The following is a 21,061-nucleotide window of genomic DNA, read 5'->3' as shown; positions in this document are numbered from 1 at the left end:
TATACAATATGTGGAAGGTTTTGTTTTTTTTGTTTTCACTTAATAAATACTAGACATCACTGTATGGACTTTCATAGAGGGCTTTCTCATCTTTTAAGGCTTCATTGTTCTCCATGATGTGACTCTACCATATTTTATTCAGTCAGATCCTACTGATAAACATTTGAATAGTCTCAGTGATTTTCTTTTTTAAAAGATTATCAAATCTTGGGGCACCTGGGTGGCTCAGTCGGTTAAGCGGCCGACTTCAGCTCAGGTCACGATCTCGCGGTCCGTGAGTTCGAGCCCCGCGTCGGGCTCTGGGCTGATGGCTCAGAGCCTGGAGCCTGCCTCCAATTCTGTGTCTCCCTCTCTCTCTGCCCCTCCCCCCGTTCATGCTCTGTCTCTCTCTGTCTCAAAAATAAAAAAAAAAAATTTAAAAAAAAAAAAAAAAAAAAAAAAAGATTATCAAATCTTGTGTATATGCCATTTTTTTTTTTTTGTAGAGGAATATCTTTGGTTCTAGAAGTCGGATTACTATGTCAAAAGGTAAACATCTATTCAATTTTTGCACGTATTGCTAAATTCCATTCCCTAAGGGCTGTGCTATGACGCATCACCACTAGCAATGCACCAGAGGGCCTGTTTCCATACAATCTCAGCAGCAGGTCAGGTTGACAGAATGGAGGACTTTTTTCCTCAGGGTGAAAGGTTAGAAGTGATATCTCAGTATCGTTTTCATTTGCGTTTGATCTTAGGAGTGCAGTTTAATATCTTTTCACGTGTTTGAATCGGTTTTATGTATGTTAAATGTATGCTGTCCGTAATGGCTTTTGCCCATTTTATGACTGAAAATTTGTTTTTCTTCTCAAATGTTAGTCTTTCTGTGGTAATAGCTCTCAAAATTTTCTCTTTCTTTTTTGACTTGGATATGCAATTTTTTGCCAAGTGACATTTTATTATTTAAAAAATATTATTTTTGAATTGCTTCTGGATTATGAGTCACAGTTAGAAAATCTTCCACCATTCCATTAATAAAAGAATTCATTGTTGAGCACCTGGGTGGCTTGGGCAGTTGAACGATGGACTCTTGATTTGGGCTCAGATCATGAATTTATGGTCCTGGGATCAAGCCCTGCATGGGGCTCTGCACTGAGCATATGGAGCCTGCTTAAGATTCTCTCCCTCCCTCTGCTCCTCTCCTCCACTCATGAGCTCTCTCTCTCTCTCTCTCAAAAAAAAAAATAAAATAAAGTAAAATAATTTTAAAAAGAAATAATTCATTTTTTTCTCAACATCTGATATTTGAAAATGAATCTGTATTATATTCTAAATTTATATATATAGTTCTACAGCTAAACCTTTTATTTTGTTTTCCCCATTGGACTATTTGTGTGCCAACACCACACTGGTTTAATTATAGAGGTTTTATTGAGTTTCCTAAATATATGTTATAGCCTGTCTCCTCGTTGAACTTCTTAATTAGGGTGTATCTAGCTTATTTGTTTATTTTTCCATAGAAACATTAGAATCAGCTTATTCACCTATGTAAAATTGTGTTGAGGGTGCCTGGGTGGCTCAGTCAGCTGATCATTCGACTCTTGATTTTCGCTCAGGTCATCCGACTGAGCCACCCAGGCGCCCCAAGGCCATTGATATCATAGGTTCATTTTATAGTTTATAATCTTACTAAATTCTCTTAATGTTTTGGTAATAATTTTGGGATTGATTATTTTACAATTTCCAGTCATACAATCATGGTATCTGGAAATGAAGATAGCAATCAGTATGGGTTTTCTTCAGTATTTTAGATGATAATCACAAATATTGCTCCATAGAACTATTAAATGGTGAGTTCAGTTGCATGTAATTTTGCATTGATATTCAAATATGAGTTTATTGTTTTCTTGTGCAATTTTCCTCAAGTTTAGATACTAACATTTGGTTCGAGTGACAGGTGATTAAATATGAGGGTAGAGAGAACTTTGGATGGCTTATTTCTTCTTAGTTCAAGACCATGCCTTCCTGCTGAGAGAGTGAAGTACAATTTATTTAGTTAATACAGCCTCTTTTTGGTGCGTCTTCAGATTCTATGATGTTATCTTATTTTGGTAAGAATTTTGGCTTCTTCCTTCTTTCCATGGAATACCACTCCTCCACAAGATGCCTCGCTACTTTGAGGTGCCCCCCCCATTCACTTTCCTGGCCCCTTTCTGTCAATTCCCAGGAACTAGGGCTCTGCTTTCCCAGGACTGACAGGTTCTCATCAGGTTGGTACTCTCTCAGCGTTCCTGTTCCACGCCCTCCTCCCATCTCTCTCGTCTATAAAATCCTACCTGACACTTTTCTGCAAAGCAACCTCTGGAGCTCACTTTGCTGATGTTAGTATTTTCCCTACTTAAATGTAAATTGAAGTGACTAATTTTCTGTTTCTCCTAGTGATTTGTGTTTTCCTCTTAGCTGATTTTCAAGATGTATGGACAGATTCAAATTCAGGCTACCATTATCCCACAGGAAGCTGGAAGTTCTCTTGCTGGTGTTAACCTAAATAGCAGTGTTTCTTGAATGTATACTTTATTGTTTTAATCAACATGTGTGGATCTAACAACAGAAGTTCTGTTTCTTTTTTTTTTTTCCCTACTATTATTTGGTCACCTTTTCAGTATCATTTTCTATAAAAGATGAATCTAAAAGGAATCTGTGTATATGATATAAAATTTTATGGGCAGTTTTCAGTTTTGAGGCTCCTCAATGAATATTTGATAATTTAGTTTAATTTTTATGAGGCAGTTCATCATTTTTAATGTGATAATAACAGAAACCTATTTAAGACTTTACATGCATCTGTACAGAGATTGGATCAATTTTTTTTTTTTAATGCCTCAAGATGTGATACCTGAAAAGTAATGTGGTTCCTTGACATTCTGATAGTCGGAGGGTCCTTTACAGGGAGGTATGTCTGAATCCTTTGGAATAAGTTTACAACAAACTTTTATCTGGTCTGTAGCCCTGGAATAGAAGTTTTCAACTTGACCGTATATTATTATCATCTGTGGAGTTTTGAAGAATCCCAGTGCCAGTTCCATCTGCCAGACCCATTATTAAATCAGAATTTGCAGAGGCATGCTCCCAGATACCAGCACAAGGCCTGAGACAGAGCTCAAAATGATGTCTTAGAAATGTTATCGATTCACATACCCATACACTGATTCACATACAACCACAGTTGAGAACCAGTGGTGGTTTTTGAGACCACAGCTCAATGCTGCTTATCAGCTAGTTGAAGAAACATGGTTCTAGAAGGTTCTTTTTCTTGCCATCCTCACATGTAGCTGTATTTTTGAGATTTGGGGTCAAAGCAAGATCTTCCGTAGTATCAAATAACGCCAAGGAAATCTCTCCAGTTAGACATAAGTCTCCACCAGTCACTACTGCTCTGAAAAACTTATAGGAGTTCTAATCTGTGGGAAGGGAAAGTAATTTGGAACTTCCAAAGTTTCAGTAAGCAAGTTTTGGAAAAGCAATTTCTTTTTCATTTTCAACTAGAATTGTGATTTCTATGCTTTGTGTGGAGATAGATTGCCTCAGAATCAACTGGGAAACTTGTTAAAGATGCAGTTTCCTAGACGTCACTCCAAGAGAATTGGATTGAGTAAGTTTTGGGGCAAGCTCAGGAGCCAGGGTGTTTTACAAAACACCAGAGGATTCTGATGCAGGCGCAATCACAGTGACCTCTAACCTAGGCAGGGGCACATTCCACAGGAACTTGACGGAACGTTTTAGGAATTCTGATTGCCTCGGATCCTCAGAGGCGCAAGTAGGAATGATCCAGGTTTCACTTTCATGACATCCACAAAAATCAAAGAGATTTAAAAATGAAATAACTTTGCCATCCCGTAGTTGAAGAAAAAAGGACGTAGTGCTTACGTGTTACATAGATTTGTTCTCATCAAACCTTTTGGCCAGATTAGTTACATCCTCCTATCTGTAAATCCATTCACAGTATCCTTTCCTGTAGGTTTTCAGCAGCAGCCGTGACGGAACCAAAATACCTCTTGTGGATCTGTTAATATGTGTTTATCCCCCTTCAGAAGAGTCCTGTGATATTTGCCAGCTTGACGAATGTAACTCTTAGTTCAATATATTCTGTATGATAGAATAGATGGGAAAAAATTGTTCTAGACAAACATTGCTTTTCCTCAGAGAAGTTGCTACCCAATACATGTGACCTCATTAGTCAGAATTTTTTATAATCACACTAAGTTTCAGGATTTAAGGCAGTGATTCTTAATATTTTGGATCAAGGAGCTCTGAGAATCTGAGAGCCTTGGAACTGTCTTACCCAGATATCTGAACATATTTAAATGAAATCAAAGTTTCCATTTATTTTTAGAGAATCTGTGAACATCCCAAAGCTCTTTAGAGCCACATTGCAGTTTAAAAAGTCCTGATATAAGATATGTGGTATTTCCATGAATTTAGAATTTAATAGGATTTGTTATGGTTTTCAGGTATCTGTACAAGAATGAAATTCATGCCCTCGACAAGCAAACCTTTAAAGGACTCAGATCCTTGGAACAGCTGTAAGTAATAAAAACTTCTTTCTTGAATCATTGATGGTTGCCGTTCAAGTGGAAGCTCTTTTAATGCCATATGTGATAGTTGAGCAATTATTTTAAGCTTTGTCATGCAGCTCGAATGATTGAATATTCTGTCATCAGTTGGATAAAAATCAGAATGTATGATGGAGTTGGCATGAGGGCAGGAAGACAGAGCCCAGCTGGAATCCCAGCTCCTGCATTTATTAGTGGTGTGCTATTGGGCAAGTTGCCTTCCCTGAATTTCTGTTTCCAAATCTCTGGAATAAAGATATTCCTGCTGCGAAGATTAAGATATTCCATGCAAAGACTCTAGCTGATCATATGACACAAAATAGGCATTTCATAGAAGGTAATTGATAGCCGTGATTATTTATTAATTTATCAAGCTCATAGACATTTAACTGATATGGGAATTCCCAGAGCATGACGTCTAACCCCTCATGTGACAAATTAATAACCAAATCCGATGTTAATTAAATGACTTACCTCAGGTTAAAAGATCTACAACCCAGATCTCCTGATTGTTATCCTCGTGCACTTTTCACATGTGACACCCTACGGCTGGTTTCAAAGAGTTTGAAATCTCATAAACTGTAGGTTCACCTTTCAGAATTTCAGTGTGAAATAAGAATTTTCGGTATGAAAAAGTCATGATATATAGTTACACTGCTACCGACTGGCCATTTGATATTTTATTCAGATATTTCTCTCAATTATTAGTGTCTGTGACACAAAATCTAGCTAGATATTTGAAGAGGTTTTGCCTCATTCCTGACAAGCTACGTGATATTTTGTCAGCTTAGAGATATAGAATGCTCTTTGATTTTTAATTAATATGACTCTTAAATACCAGAAGCTTTTGATTCTGAGCTTTATTTCTGTCTTCAATGTGGCTTCTTATTTTCAAAAGGCTGTTTGCAATCATTTCTATAATAAATATACTTCATAAATGTCTGAAAAAATCTAGATTTCTTTTTTCCTGGAGGGCCAAAGTGTTAGGTTATAGTATTAAAATATGATCAATCAAACACACTTTTAAAATTATCGTTTCCATCTACTTCTCCCCTTGTTAATTTTCTTTTACACGACTAATGATCTATCCTGTGGCAAAGTGTGTTTCTTCATCTTTTCCTTTATTATTTTAAATTGTGTAATGTTTTAGGAAATTTTTACTACATTGTGGAACCATCACAAAAACAAATAAGTATAAATTCTTTAATAGCAACAACAAATAAAATCTTTATGACTGTGTTGTGTTGTTCATCAAATATATTTACAAATGATTTATAAAAATTAACATGAAAAGTTCTAATTCTAAAGTGCACATGATTCTCATCAGTAAATGCTTTACATCCTGATAACAATCATTGGTCTTACTAACATTGAGTAATACTATTGTTTAAAGCCATGGAAACAGGCGTTTCTGCTTGCGAATTTTAAAGCATGATTCCATGCTCTTGTGAATCATTATTCAAAGAGGATTTTTGGAATACAAAGATGTAATCTCTAATCCTTGGAAATTTTCATGATTTTAATCATAGCTCTGAAAGTCAGTTCATTTCCATGTATCTCTACCAAACTAAAGAGCTTGAGGTACCTGAAATATTTGTTCTTTAAGACCTATAATAAATAGGATTCTTATTGTACATAAGATCCTTATTTCTTTTAAGGATTCTTATTGTACATAACTGTTTTAAGTTTAAGCTCCTTTTTGAGGAAGGCAGGGGCACGTGAGAGGTTTTTGTGCAGCCTTGCAAATATGGTAAGGCATTGTAATACCAATTCTGTTACTGACATGACCGTCTACATTCAGTATGAAAATACACTTTTTGATTTTCCTTTAGTCTTTAAGACACAGTCTGTGGTTTAAAAAAGTGGAAATGAGCAGTGAGGAAGGGATATCGAAGAAGGATTTGTGGGCTTAATTCTTTTTTTCTTTTTAAGATTATTTATTTTGAGAGAGAGAGAGAGACAGAGAGAGCGAGTGAGGGAGGGGCAGAGAGAGAGGGAGAGAGAATCCCAAGCAGGCTCCGTGCTGTCAGCGTGGAGCTCGACCCAGGGCTCAAACCTACAAATGGTGAGATCACGACCTGAGCTGAAACCAAGAGTTGGATGCTTAGCTGACTGAGCCAACCAGGTGCCCAGCCTAATTCTTTTTTTCGTTTTTTTTTTTGTTTTTTTTTAAATCTTTTGGTCAGTTGGAAATTTGATAAACTGCATTCTTTTTTTAAAACCACCTCATTGAGGTATGATGGACATACCTCAATGGCTGTGCATACTTAATGTAAACAACTTGAGTTTAGAGATAAGTATTCACCTGTGAAACCATTGCCAAAATCTATGCTATAAATATATCCATCACTTCCAAAAGTTTCCTTTCATCCATCCCCCTAGTTATTATTATTATTATTATTATTATTATTATTATTCATTATTTTTGATAAGAACACTTAACATCTATCCTCTTAGCAAATTTTTAAGCATACAATACAGCATTAAGTTGTGAAACTATAACACTACAAGAAGAAATCATACAGAACATCTTCTTGACATTGGCCTTCAATGATTTCTTGGATATAAAGGAAAAGCACAGGCAACAAAAGCAAAAATAGACAACTAGAGCTATGTCAAACTAAAAAGCTTCTGCACAACACAGGAAGCCATCAACAAAATAAAAGGCGATTTATGAAATGGAAAAAAACATCTGCAAACATTCATCTAATAAATCCAAAATGTAGGGAGAACTCCTAGAATTTAATAGCAAAAGCCCAAACAACTAGATTAAAAAATAGGCAAAGGACTTGAATAGATCTTTTTCCAAAATAGACACACAAATGGCCAACAAGTATATGCAAATGTGCTCGACATCACTAATCATCAGAGAAATGCAAATTAAAACCACAATGTGAAGTCACCTCACACCTGTTAGGATGGCTATTATCCAAAAGAAAAAAAAAACCACCGCAGGTAAGGATGGTGTAGAGGAAAGGTAATTTCTCGTGCGCCATTGGTGGGAGTGTAAATCGGTGTAGCCGCTATGGAAAACAGTGTGGGGGTTCCTCAAAGAATTAAAAATAAGATTACCATGTGATCCACCAATCACACTTCTGGGTATTTATTCAAAGAAGTTGAGATCAGGATCTCAAGGTGATACCCGCACTCCCATGCTCGCTGCAGGATTATTTACAATGGCCAAGAGATGGAAACAATCTAAATGTCCATTGACAGATGAATGGGATAAGGAAAAAATAAATATGTGTGCATATATATATGTAGTCACACACACGCATACATACAATGGAATATTATCCAAGCTTAAAAAAGAAAGAAATTCTGCCATTTGTGATAAAATGGATGAGTTTGGAGGGCATTATGCTAAGTGAAATAAGCCTGACACAGAAGGACAAATACTACATAATGCCATTTCTAAGAGAAATCTAAATAGTCAGACTCAAAGAAGCACAGAGTAGAATAGTGGCTCCCAGGGGATGGGGGAGGGAGAAATGAGGAGATGTTACTCAAAGGGTACAAACTTTTAGTTATGCAAGATCCTAGATGCCTAGAGATCTACTGTACAAAATAGTGACAAACCACATTCTGCTTTAAGGGTGAATCCTGTCTTTGTGTTGCATTAGATTATCTTCTGTGTGTTGGCTACATGAAGAGAAATTTTGTGATTAAACACAACAGAGTTATAAATTAAAACACAAATCTTATTTTAAACATTAATAAGACATTGTTATTTTTATAAAGTAATTTGTATCCTTATATTGATTGTGTCAGGGGAGTAATTATCTTTATAAGAATTATAATGGTTGAATTTTTATGTAGGAAGATAGAATGATTACAAATTAAGAAAGTGTATATTAAAATGAATACATTTGTGACGATACAATCAGTTTTACCAAATGGAAAGACCATATTTCTTGGGTATAATTTTCCATTTTATATATAGCCGAACACCACTGGTTAAGGGGGATAGTATCCTCAAAGCACGTTCTTATTCTACAAATGACACAGAGGACTCTAATGCTTCTACCTTTAAAAACAAGAGTAATTGCCATGTGCTTAGAAAGCACGGTTTAATGGACCTTGAGAAATTTAACAGGAGACCATGGGGGAGGGGAAGGGGAAAAAAAAAGTTATAGGGATGGAGGGAGGCAAACCATAAGAGACCCTTAAAAACTGAGAATAAACTGAGGGTTGATGGGGGGTGGGAGGGAGGGGAGGGTGGGTGATGGGCATTGAGGAGGGCACCTGTTGGGATGAGCACTGGGTATTGTATGGAAGCCAATTTGTCGATAAATTATTAAAAATAATATTTCTTATTAATCAGCCGTCTTGCTTTCAATTAGCTCTTCATCTAAAACTTCCATCTTTATTGTACTGATACATGGACCTATTTTCATTGGTTACTTTTTTTGCCAGTGAATGTCTCATCCGAGCCTCCTTAGTAGGCACGAAATATGTCTCATGAAAATGGTATCTTCTAGTCATTTTCCTTGTAAGACCATTGAACTAGAAATGACAGTATTTTAGTTAGTCATTATTGTTTAACTTACATTTCCTTTCCAGTGTCTAACTTCACATTCCTTACTTTCCCTGTTCTTTAGATGTTTACTGAATCCTGAATGGTCTATTTTATCTAGAGTATTTCTGTTAGATAACAGCAGGCTTTCATGCCTGTGTTAAATTTCACTCCATGCCTTAAATATCAACATCTTATTCCATTGTCTACCGAAATCATGGAAAGAGGCAGAACAGTGTTTCTGAAAACACAAGATCTTAGAAATCAGACTGAACTAAGTTTGATCTGATTGAACATGTGCCGCGCTTATTAACCTTTCATTGTTTTTTAAATGAGGAGAATAATAAGTATGTGCCAGGCTGGCTCTGAGATCTAAGGATAATATATATGAAACACTTGGCAAGAGAAGATCCTGAAAGAACAATATCTGTGAATTTCTATAGCGATATTTATTATTATTTTACTAATTATTTTCCGTACAACGTTTGACAAGAAACAGCTTATTTATTTTTTACTTTTAAGAAACGGATAATTTAAATGGTGTGTTTTAAAATGCAAATTTAAATTTAACCAGTGATACAAAATATTAATTAACTTAATTTCTTTGACCTGTCGTGATCTGTTTTTTTTTAATTTTTTTTTTGATGTTTATTTAGTTTTGAAGGAGAGAGAGACAGAGCATGAGGGGGGAGGAGCAGAGAGAGAGAGAGGGAGACACAGAATCGGAAGCAGGCTCCAGGCTCTGAGCTGTCAGCACAGAGCCCGTCGCGGGGCTCAAACTCACAAACGGTGAGATCATGACCTGAGCTGAAGTCGGAAGCTTAGCTGACTGAGCCACCCAGGCGCCCCTGTCTAGTTTATTTTAAAGGACTTTCCAACCTGATTACTTACTGTAAACCATAAATGACTATAAATGCTAAAAAGATAATCTTTTTAAACATGTAAATATCTCAGATTGTACAGTTAATATTTCAAAGCTTTTAAAAGAAATCTTATTGTTTTCAAGAAGTTTCAAGCCTAATTAAAATTTGTTAAGCATCTAAAATTACAAGAAATGGGATATTGGCTTAATGCTTTTGGATTTATCGATGCTTTGAAAATACAAAAATTCTGACTGGAACAAAAGAATATATGTGTAAAACTTCTTTTGCTCATTCATTGCCTGAAAGTCCTGCATTAGAGCTACTTTGGGTTTATGTCCATTGTCAATGCCATTCATCCAAAGACCACCAGCAATATTCCCATAGTGAAACAAGTTGAGTTTGTCACTCCTTGCAGTGTGGCTGAGAACACATGCTCTGTAGAGTCATAAATCGGGAGTATCAGTAAGAGGCTGTGAGAAAAAAAAACCAACATATTTTAAACTTAGACTTTGGCTGGGTGATTTTGAGAGGATAGGAAGGCAGGGATTTGCTCTAAATTGAAAAATGCCAGAAAGCGTGCACCAGTCTGTGATTGTGTATCGTCATAAATCTTATCTATAGAGAGTAGAGAATAGAATGATGATAAAGCTGTAATTGGTAAGGATATAGCATTCACTCAATCTGGTCAAAAGAAGAGACCGTTTGGCATTTTGTGGGTGGAAAAGTAATCTTGTTTTTATTTGTGCTGAGACAAAATTTAGAAGTAGCCGTGTCTTGTACCATTTTATCAAGGTCTCAGGGTAACCCTGTCTTAGCTTGAATTCTGTGAGATTACGTTTAGTAGAGTCCCATGGTCCATCCATGAGTGCCAGGTCGGTTTCTGAATGTCGAAGATAATCTTTTTTTTTTTTTTTTTCCTTGCTCAAGATAAATTAGAGCCCAGAATTCAGAATAAAAGATAGACCATTATGGTGGTAAGGATTCTTCATTAAAGACTTTATTTAGTATCACCCTTCCATCATGATGACTAGTAACTTATTCTCAGTGTTAAAAGCATCTTTGATATATAACATCTAAAAAGGTTTCACTCACTTATAAACAGAGACAAATTTCTTCTTGTGATACGATGTTGGAGGAGAGAGATTTACATTTTGCTCTTAAAAACTAGAAAACCAGACAAAATATCTAAAGCAGCCATTTTCAGACATTGGACAACAGGCAACAAAGAGCTGTGATCCGTGACACAGGGACACAAGATGTGATCTCTGTGATGTCATAGCTCACTGCCCAGAGGGAGCTTCCAGACAGAAGCACAGGGAAGGTTACACAGCCAGAGACTAGCTATGTTGAGGAGACAGAGATTGGAGTTTGGGGATCGTGGCATGGCAGAAATTGGTGGTATGGGGCACCAGAGAGCAGAGAGCTGCACAGAGAAAGCCTTGGAGACCTGAAGAAGCTTCTCCTAGTCTTTGTCTGGATACTGATCAGCACAGGTAGTTAGAGGAAACTACCTGCGCTCAGAAGAGGACGACTGGAAAGCTCTAAGTCAAAAAAGTGCCAGAAACTCCTACACAGGCCTGAGAATAGTTTGTGCTACCTCCAGCCAGTACGGAAGGACCTCATGCTACATAGCACTGGAAAGAGTCCTCGGCAAAGTGTCATCTTGATAGAGGGGCTACATGAGTCCTTTTATGAAGACTCCTTGACCTGCTCTGGCACAGGTTAAAGAAAACCAGAGAGAATCAAACCGCTCTCAGTGCCAGAATGAAGTCCACTATTTATCAAAGAAGTGCAACAAAATCTAGCACCCAGTAACCCAACATTAACAATTCTCATCCTTTAATCAAAAATTGCCAAGGGAGCACATCATGCCCAGAGTTACAAAATCAAGAAACCAAAATATGATGGGACGAGAGGAGAAATGAACAAATTCAACACTCTTCTGTCAATAACTGATAGAAAAGTAGACAGAAAAATCACCAAGTGTATAGAAGACAAGTATAACAGTATCAACCAATTTGACCTAACTGGTATTAATAGGGCAATCCGCCTTAAGCCTGAAAACTATACAACATTTTCAAGTGCACAAGGGACATTGACCAAGATAGTTCATATTCTATGCTACAAAATAATTCTCAATAATTTTCTTTTTTTAACAGCAAAATGGATTTATTCACGAATAGGAGAGAATTGCAATTTGGGGCAAACAGGCTATGGTAAGCCAGAGGCAAGTCCAACAAACAAAGGAGAAAATGTTATTTCATGGGGAAGGAGGGAGTTGGGAGCTGTTGTTTTGGACCAAAGTCTATTGGAGAAAAGCAAGAGTTCAGGCTGATGATGGTTTCTCATTGGCCGAGTTGCTGGCGTAGTTGATTTCTTACAGGAGATGCGATGTGCATCTTTTCCTGTTGTTGCCTGTGATTGATGATTCTTACCTGTTGATGACTCTTCTGTTGGGGTCTGTTATCCACACTTCTTTCTGTAATGGACACAAAGTGGTGTGGTGTGAAAGCTCCCCCTTCTGGCCTCTCCAATCCATGGTGAGGTTTCCCTTGACTAATTTTCACATTTCCTTCTTTTGATTAAGATCTTCCTTTGAAAACTTCACTGATGGAGAGTTAGGTTTTCTTAATTCAGTGGTCTTTTGGGCTTTGGCATCAAGACTTTTTCTGGATGTCCTGCCCCACACCGGAGAGAAATTGTATAGATTGCAGACCTACTGAGGTCACATGCAAATAACAAGGAGTAGGAGGGAGAACTCTCAGGGACTTCCATCTATAGTCCATATTTATGGAAATCATAAGCATTGCAGATCATCTCCATGTTGGGTACCTCATTTTTACAAAGGTTTGACAGGCAGCAAGTACAGAATCAAAAGGAACATGACATTTCCCAATTGTAGATGGTTCTAAATCCACACCCTCGGTCTGAAAGTAGCCAACTGAGAATATTTATTGATACATATTCCGACTGAGGGGAGAAAAGTCTCCCTCCAGAGGCAAACCTGGAGTCATATATTCCCCTCGGAAGTCCCCACCTAAAGCAGCCATGAAAGTAGAATACAGTGCCCTGCAAGAATACGCTGGAAGAACGGCGTGCATTTGGGAAGATACAGTGTGGGTAGAAACAGGAAGCAGTAGCTGATAAACTTTTTGCGAGACAGCGAAACTTCAAAGACATTTTAAAACAGTGTCCTCAAAAGAAGTGTTTGGAACTAACTGTGTCACCAGTAATACAACCTGTGAAGTTGTAAATTCACGAACCATGAATTTGGATAAGAATGCAGAGACAGTTGGATACAGATGTGGTAAAAGATACAGAATGGACTATTCCTCAGCAGATACAAAGAATCTTGTCATTTGCAGCAACATGGATGGACCTAGAGGGTAATATGCTAAGTGATACAAGTCAGAGCAAGACCAATGCTGTATGATTTTGCTTACGTGGAATCTAAGCAAACAACAGAAACAGACTCATAGATAAGGGAAACAGACTGTTGGTCAGAGGGGAGGGGGAGGGGCAGATGAAACAGGTGAAAGAGATTAGGAAGTATAAACTTCCAGTTATAAAATGAGTAAGTCATGGGGGTGCAGTATACAGCACAGAGAATATAATCAATCTGTATGGTGACAGACGGCAACTAAATTTACCACGGAAATCATTTCGTAATGTATAGAAACATCAAGTCACTATGAGGCACACTTGAAACTAATAGACCGTTATGTCAATGATATGTCAGTAAAAAATGAAAGGACAAAATAAAATTTGCATATTGTGAAAAACACAAATAAAAATCGCCCTCCTTTGTTAGAGTAATCTTTTTTCACAGTGCACTCCTGGGAAGGAAAGACCTTAAGCATAACACCTTCAGCCTCAAGGTTTTCTCTGTTGGAAATGACACCTCCAGAAAGACTCTTTTTCAACCTTGCTGGAAAGGCACCTGTCAGGTGCCACTGACCAACCCTTGTGCCATGAATCTCCTGGGAATAGACTTTTGGATTCATGTGACACGTCTAAAGAAGGCATCAAACCCTGCCTGGACCTGTACACCATCTGGTGACCTGAAAGAAAAGATTTCTTGGAACCGAAGCAGATGATAGCTGATGAGATAGCAGTCCCAAGACGTCTGGACCAGACCACTTAGAATGTTCAGTAAATTTTGGAGCATTGAAATCATATAAAATATCTTTTCTGATAAAACAGCATTAAATTAGGGAACAATAACAGAAAGATATCATATAAATTTCCAAATTGTTAGACCTACCAAGCAATTCGAGGAAGAAATCACAAGAAAAATTAGGAAATATTTTGAATAAACTAAAAATGAAATGACAGCATCCTGAAATTTTGAGGTTGTAACTAAAGTAGTGGCTGGATTGCAACTTATCACATTAAACATGAAGATATCATGTTTGAAGGATGAAGATATCAAGTCAGTGATCCAAGTTTCTACCTTAAGAATCTAGAAAAGTGGAGCAAATTATATCCAAAGTAAGCAGAAAGAAGGAACTAACAAAGATGGGTTAAAATCAAAGAAATCGAAAACAGAACCACAATAAAGTGAATACACAAAAATCTTATATGTTCAAACGAGCAATAAACTTGATGGACTTTAAGCCAAATTTTCAGAAAAAAGGGAGACGATGCAATTTATGGATATCAAGACTAGGGGGCAGTACAGATACTATAAAAACAGTAAATAGATAAAATAAGGGTTTATCTTGAACAATTTTCTTCCAATAAATTGGACAACTTAATGAAATGAAAAATAGACTTCAAGGATACACCTGATAAAGGTTACTCAAAAACAAATAGTCTGTATAACTATATATTAATATATATAAAAGAAATTATATTTGTAGTTAAAATATTTCCAAATAAAAATAAATTACGTGTCTAGATAGGTTCATTGGTGAATTGTTACAAACATTTAAGGAAGAAATAAGTCCAATTCTATACCATTTTTTTTTAAATAAAAAAGGGACACTTTCCAACTCATTTGAGTTGCAGTCACTGTATGATAACAAAGTCAGACAAATGCATTACAAGAAAAGAAAATAAAAAGCCTGTATCCCTCATTAATATAGATGCAAAATGCCTTCACCAAATATTAGAAAATCAAATCTAGCAAATTATCTGAAAGGTATAATAAACAAATCATGCACAAGTACATTTAATTTAAGGAATACAGGCTGGTTTAACATTTGAAAACCAATATATTTCACCGTATTAATAGATTAAAGAAGAAAAAACACGATCATCTCAGTATATGCAGAAGACGCATTTGACAAGATTTAACAGTCATTCATGGTAAAAAATCTTAAGCAAATTAAGAGTGAACAGGAATTTTCTCAACCTGGGAAGCGACATCTAGGAAAGGCCCTTGCCTAATTCATATTCGGTGGCAAAATGACTGAGTACTTACTTAACTTTTCAGGTTGGGAGCAAGGCAAGAATGAAAGGAAAGAAGCATGGAAAGATGTTCATCATTCTAAGTCATTAGGGAAATGCAAATTAAAACCACCATAAGATACCATTATACACCCTTTAGAAAGGCTAAATTAAACACACTAAAAGCACCAAGTGGTAGGGAAAATGTGGAGCGCCTGGAACTCTCACACGTGTGCTGCTGGGAGTGCAAAATTACGGTCCCTTTCAAACACAGTTTCACAATTTCTTTTAAAGTTAAACATTTCAGACTGGGACACAGCAATTACACTTTTTAGTGAAAGCATCTACCCCGAAGAAATAAGACGTATTTCCACACAGATGATGATGATAGCATCTTTATGAAAATATCCCTAGACTAGAAACAACCCAGATGTCTATCAACCAACTGGTGAATGGATCAACAAATTAGGGTACATCCACACGGTGGGCTAACACTCAGTAATAAACAGGAATAAACCACTGATACTCATACCATCACAGATGAATTTCAAGCACATACGCCAAGTAACAGGAGCTAGATAAGTAAGACTTTATACTGTCTGAATACATTTATATTACATTCCAGGAAATGCACGGCTCTAGTGACAAAGAGCAAGTCAGTGGTTTCCTGGGGTGGGGGGTGGCGGTGGGTTCGGGAGGTAGGATTGGCTGCAAAATATCTGAGAGCATTTTGGGGGCTCATGGAAACATTCTATGCCACATTTGTGATGCTGGTTAAATGATGCATACATTTATCACAACTAATTTATTTGCATACTGAAAATTGTTTAATTGTTATCATACGTAACTTATACCTCAGTAAAACTGACTTAAAAATAAACAAAGACGAATGACTATCTTATCATTATTTGCCAGATGTTTCCATGCCTTTACCCTCATTCCCACTTTTGTTTGCCAAATCTATGATTTCTCATAGCGGCTTATGGTAAGTCTTGCAGTCAGGTAGTAAGATGCTTCCAATTTTGATTTTCTTTTTAAACATTGCCTGCATTCTCGTATGTAGTTTAGAATAAGCTTGCTCATTTCTGCCCTCTCTCCATTACCCACTCCATTACCACCAGGTAAAAGCCCTCTGAGATTTTGGTTGGAATTACATCGAATCTGTAGATCTGTTTGGTGGAACGTTTATCGCCAAACCCAAACATGCCATCAGTAGATTCAGACCAGATGTAGCAAAATGAATTCTTTTGGGTGGAAGTCTATCCAAAGCAAAATTTTACTCACCTAAGGAGTTTCGGTAAAATCAAAGCACGTCTTTGGCCAGTAACTGCATCACCTGTGTCTTGGGTAGAGCAGCTTCGAGAACTTTCCGGAACTCGAAGAACTTGAGGGCTGGGTGTGTGGTTACAAGGGACTGCAATTTGATCCTATTTCCTGAGCGTCATTAAAGATCAATTTTGAAGCACCTTTCTAGGAATAGTTCTGTTCTTGCATCAATTCATTTTGTCTTTCTAACTGGCTTTGTGACGTTTGAGGTATAAATATAAGAAAATAGCAAAAATAATGTAAACACAGGGAGGGGGACAAAACAGAAGAGGCTCATAAATATGGAGAACAAACTGAGGGTTACTGGAGGGGTTGTGGGAGGGGGGATGGGCTAAATGGGTAAGGGGGTTAAGGAATCTACTCCTGAAATCATTGTGGCACTAGATGCTAACTAATTTGGATGTAAATTTTAAAAAATAAAAAAGAAAATAAAAAAAAAAAGAAAATAGAAATACGATATTCCCCGTTGTTCATGCTCCAGCACATCCCATTCTGGGTCTGGGATTGGCTTTTCCAATCCATTCCAAAGTGTCCTCCTACTCCTCGCTGATGTACCCCCGGCATGAAGCTAGCTCAGGCAAACCCTCTTTTGGGCACCGCATGAAAAGAAGGCTTTGAGGACCTTTCCCTCTTCTGCACAATTCTGGATAAAATCTGTAAGACAAAGAATAATTCTGACTTTGAAACCTCCAAGTTTGTTCTTCAATAGCAAATGGATGTTAAAAACAGAGAAGTTCTCTGATTTTTGGGGTCTCTCCAAGGTTTCCTAGGGAAAGGCCCAGACGCTCACACTGAGAAATAGGTCGGTGGGGGTGGAGTTGAGTGTTTCTCATCTCCCCTGTCGCCCTGTGTTTGCACACGGTGCTTCTGACTGGCTGGGATCAGAGGGAAGGAAGGCGCCTATATCAGACTTCAAGCATTGCTGTCGCTAACGTGTCTAGAGAGGAGAATAAGACTTAGGGGCTTGAGTACGTTTTGAAGTCATGCTGTAAACAATTGCTGCCAATTAATCTGTGTTTGGGCTTTTGATCGAATTTCCTTTTCTAGCTTATGTTGCAAGAGGACAGTTTGTGGATTAGTGTTTCTAAAGTTAAAACTTTCATCTGCCTTGCAACACGCTCAGTAGTGTTCCCGAATCAGAGAATATCCAGCCTGGCAGCGTGTGAGAATCACCCAGGGAGCTCATAAAAATAGCACTGTCTGCCCACCCTCGCAATAAATCAGAATCTCAGGAAGAGGAGGCTGGAGTTTCTTTTAAGGTCCCCTGGGAGATTCTCAGTGTTGAGAATCATTATCTTTACCTTAAAGGTTTTACATATCCTCAAGATACTCTCCGCATCTTATCTGGGTTTTGTTTCCTTTTCTTTCGGCAACCCTCTCCTAACCACCGTCGCTGAGAGTTTATAAGCCCTATTATCCAGAGTCTACCTTTATCTGGCATAAAAGCTGTGCCAGGTACCAGGCAAATAAACACATTAGGTTTGGGTTTTAAATGGATTATTATAAATATTTGGGTCCAAGTACTTAAATGGAAATCATCTCAACTTGTTTTTCTATGCCGCAGAGCACTTGGGTCATTGGCCTCAATTTCTATCCTTCTGTTCATTCCTAATATAATTGCATGAAAGCATTGTGTGTGTGTGTGTGTGTGTGTGTGTGTGTGCGCGCGCGCACATGTGCATTTAGTGGGGGATCAGGGGCAGGCTCCTTCAGCTCTGTTTAATATTGTAGCCAATATTTGTGTATAGCATATGCCTTTGAAAATGAATATCGTAAAATGTATGATAAATTGTAAAGGAAGAACATAAAAACTAAAAAAAAAAATTACATTTATTAAAAAGAGGACTTGGATTATTTAGCAAACAGTATGCCTTTATTGACCAGTGTAGTAAAATACTAGGCTCCATCACTTCTCTGTGCTCAGGAATGTATCATTTACTCTTCTGGAACCTTCCCATGTCTCCTTTGCCTTTTATCTGCCCTCCTTCGTGATATCTTTGCTTTAAGGATATGCTCAAGTTGTTTTCACACAACCCATTCTTGAGCCTATGTTCCCATTTAGCTACTATTCTCTTTCCTCCCTGTTTGCATATCAAGTATACATCACATTGTGACAGAGAACTCAGCTTTAACTGACCTCAGTAAAAAAAAAGGTCATAATACAATGACTTACCAAAGGAAAAGCCAAACAAGCAAACAAAAAAAACCTCAAACAGCAAAAAACCAAGACGCCATGCTCCATTCCAGCTCAGACATCAAAAACGGTAAACAATACCACAGATTTTTCTCAGGCTTCATCATTAACACAGTGTTTTAGTACACATTGTGGCGTTTCATTTTCTAGTAACTGTGAAGTAAATGTTTCTATCATAAAATTAAAACAAACAAACCAACCCCGAATCCTGGGGAATTTGAAGATAAATATCCTGCGCGTTGTTGCCCAGTCCCAGCTAGTGGTAGAGTGAGATCAGTACTAAGGTCCTTTGCTTCTGAGTGTTGAGTTTTCATGAGAATATCCCTATTTAATACTGTAAAAATAGCAGGGTTTTTGTCCTAGAAACATTTTACCTTTTCTCAGTCTGGTTATTTCTCAAGTGGTGATGATGAAACATGTGTATGGAGCCGGTGTTTCTAGAGTAATCGCGATGGTCCTCGGGGGAAGCATGCCTTCCCGTCCAAAGGTCAGGACCCCGCTGGCTCATCTGCTTATTCTGCACTGTAGACACAGCAGACCCACGGCCTCAACTCTTACAGCAACTTTATCTGTATAAGAACCTGTGGCAAAGACTGGCAGATCACGGTAGTAAAATTTAGCCAACAAATATTATGTATTCAACGGCATTTAGGGCGTTTTCAACGGAGTGTGGCTGGTGACAGGGGAAGAGGCTCTTCACCATTCCCTTATGATTAGAGTTTGGCAATAATTGACTCCTGTTTCTGTACTTGAGATCGTATGCTGTCCACTGAGATATCGATGACCGTCACCGTGCTTTCCTCGAATGCCTCCTTCTTTCACCTCTTAACCTTTGCAGATGCCCTTGGCTATTCCTGGCATCCCATCCCTGACTCAGCTCCTTGCTCAATCACCTGGGTAAGTCAGGGCTGTGTCTGACTTAAGTAACATAGTCTCTCCTACTCCACCTCCCTGCTTACCTAAAAGATCTTTGGTTTTACGCTTACTTGCTCTTGAATGCGTCTACCTTCCTCTGAGGGATGAGCCCCTGGGCCGCACCTGGTTCCTGTCACCAGGCAGGGGTCTGCGGTCTTTGCACTGTGCTAACCTTGACAGCCGCTCCAGACGTGACCCTTAGGGCCTGGGGGCTGGCAGATGGGTTCTCTGCTTTCCTTCGGTAAAGGCTGGACAGGAAGGACAGGATAAATGACAATAAGCACGCCTGACACATCTCTTGGAAAAAGTGGAGACTTTGAAGCACACGGTCTTATGTGGTCTAAACGGATACCACATCTTCCTGGGCAGAGACAGTGAGAACTCCCTCCCCTGGTTTCAGTTCCTTGGTAGCCCTACATGGATGCTGGCTAAACTCCTTCTTGGGGTTTGTTGGGATATGGTCTTCGCTGAAACTGGACACTTTTCAGCAGCCCATTTCCATAGGTGTCAGTCCAGAGGCTCAGGGATTGTTTTCATGTTTTAAAAAGTCACAGACTATGAGGATGCCTGGGTGGCTCATCTCGATAGGCGTCGGACTCTTGATTTTGGCTCAGGTTATGCTCTCACAGTCGTGAGACAGAACCCCGCACTGGGCTCCACGCTGAGCCTGGAACCTGCTTGGGAGTCTCTCTCCCTCTGCCTGTGCCCCTCCCTCCCTCTCTCTTCCTCTCTCTTTCTCGATAGATAGATAGATAGATAGATAGATAGATAGATGTCACAGGCTATAACCTTCCCCATTTGGGCTTTCGTATGACTATAATTCATTCATTCATTCATTCATTCATTCATTCATGTGCATTTTCAAAATATTTGAGTGTCTACTTTGTGCTAGGTATTTTGTAGGCACTGGAAATCAGTCGGTGAGTAAAACATAAAATACTAGCCTCAAGGTGCTTACGTCCTAGGGAGGAGAGAACAGACACAAGTCCATGTGTGAAGCAGCAGGGAGACGGTTGTGGCACTACTGTGAAAGGGTGAATTGTGGTGTTACATAGGGTAGGTGGGGGCTCACAGTGAGGGGCATTTGAACAGAGACCGAAGGGAGGAAGGGAACCATTTAGAGACAGAGCATTCCAAGAAGAGGGTACGTGCAAAGGCCCTGAGGTAGAAACTAAGGAGACAGATCTATTGGAGGAACAGCAGGGAGCTAGTCGGGCTGAAGTTCAGGGTGAGCGGAGAGCAGCAGGGATATGTGGGCTGCGGT

The 21,061-nt window shown here is 38.4% G+C and overlaps 1 protein-coding gene across 1 annotated transcript in view; it reads left to right on the top strand.

Annotated features, from left to right (window-relative positions):
* PXDNL (peroxidasin like) overlaps nucleotides 1–21,061 on the top strand; it is a 423,364-nt gene that overhangs the window by 235,415 nt on the left and 166,888 nt on the right. Inside the window, exon 4 of the mRNA XM_042923424.1 lies at nucleotides 4,491–4,562. Within this exon, the coding sequence (XP_042779358.1) occupies nucleotides 4,491–4,562 (72 nt within the window). The remainder of the gene's footprint in view (nucleotides 1–4,490; nucleotides 4,563–21,061) is intronic.

The sequence above is a fragment of the Panthera leo genome, chromosome F2, assembly GCF_018350215.1.
Source record: "Panthera leo isolate Ple1 chromosome F2, P.leo_Ple1_pat1.1, whole genome shotgun sequence".
Classification (NCBI taxonomy): Eukaryota; Metazoa; Chordata; class Mammalia; order Carnivora; family Felidae; genus Panthera; species Panthera leo.
Note: the sequence above shows the minus strand (reverse complement) of the source record. Positions and strands in the feature narration are given on the sequence as shown.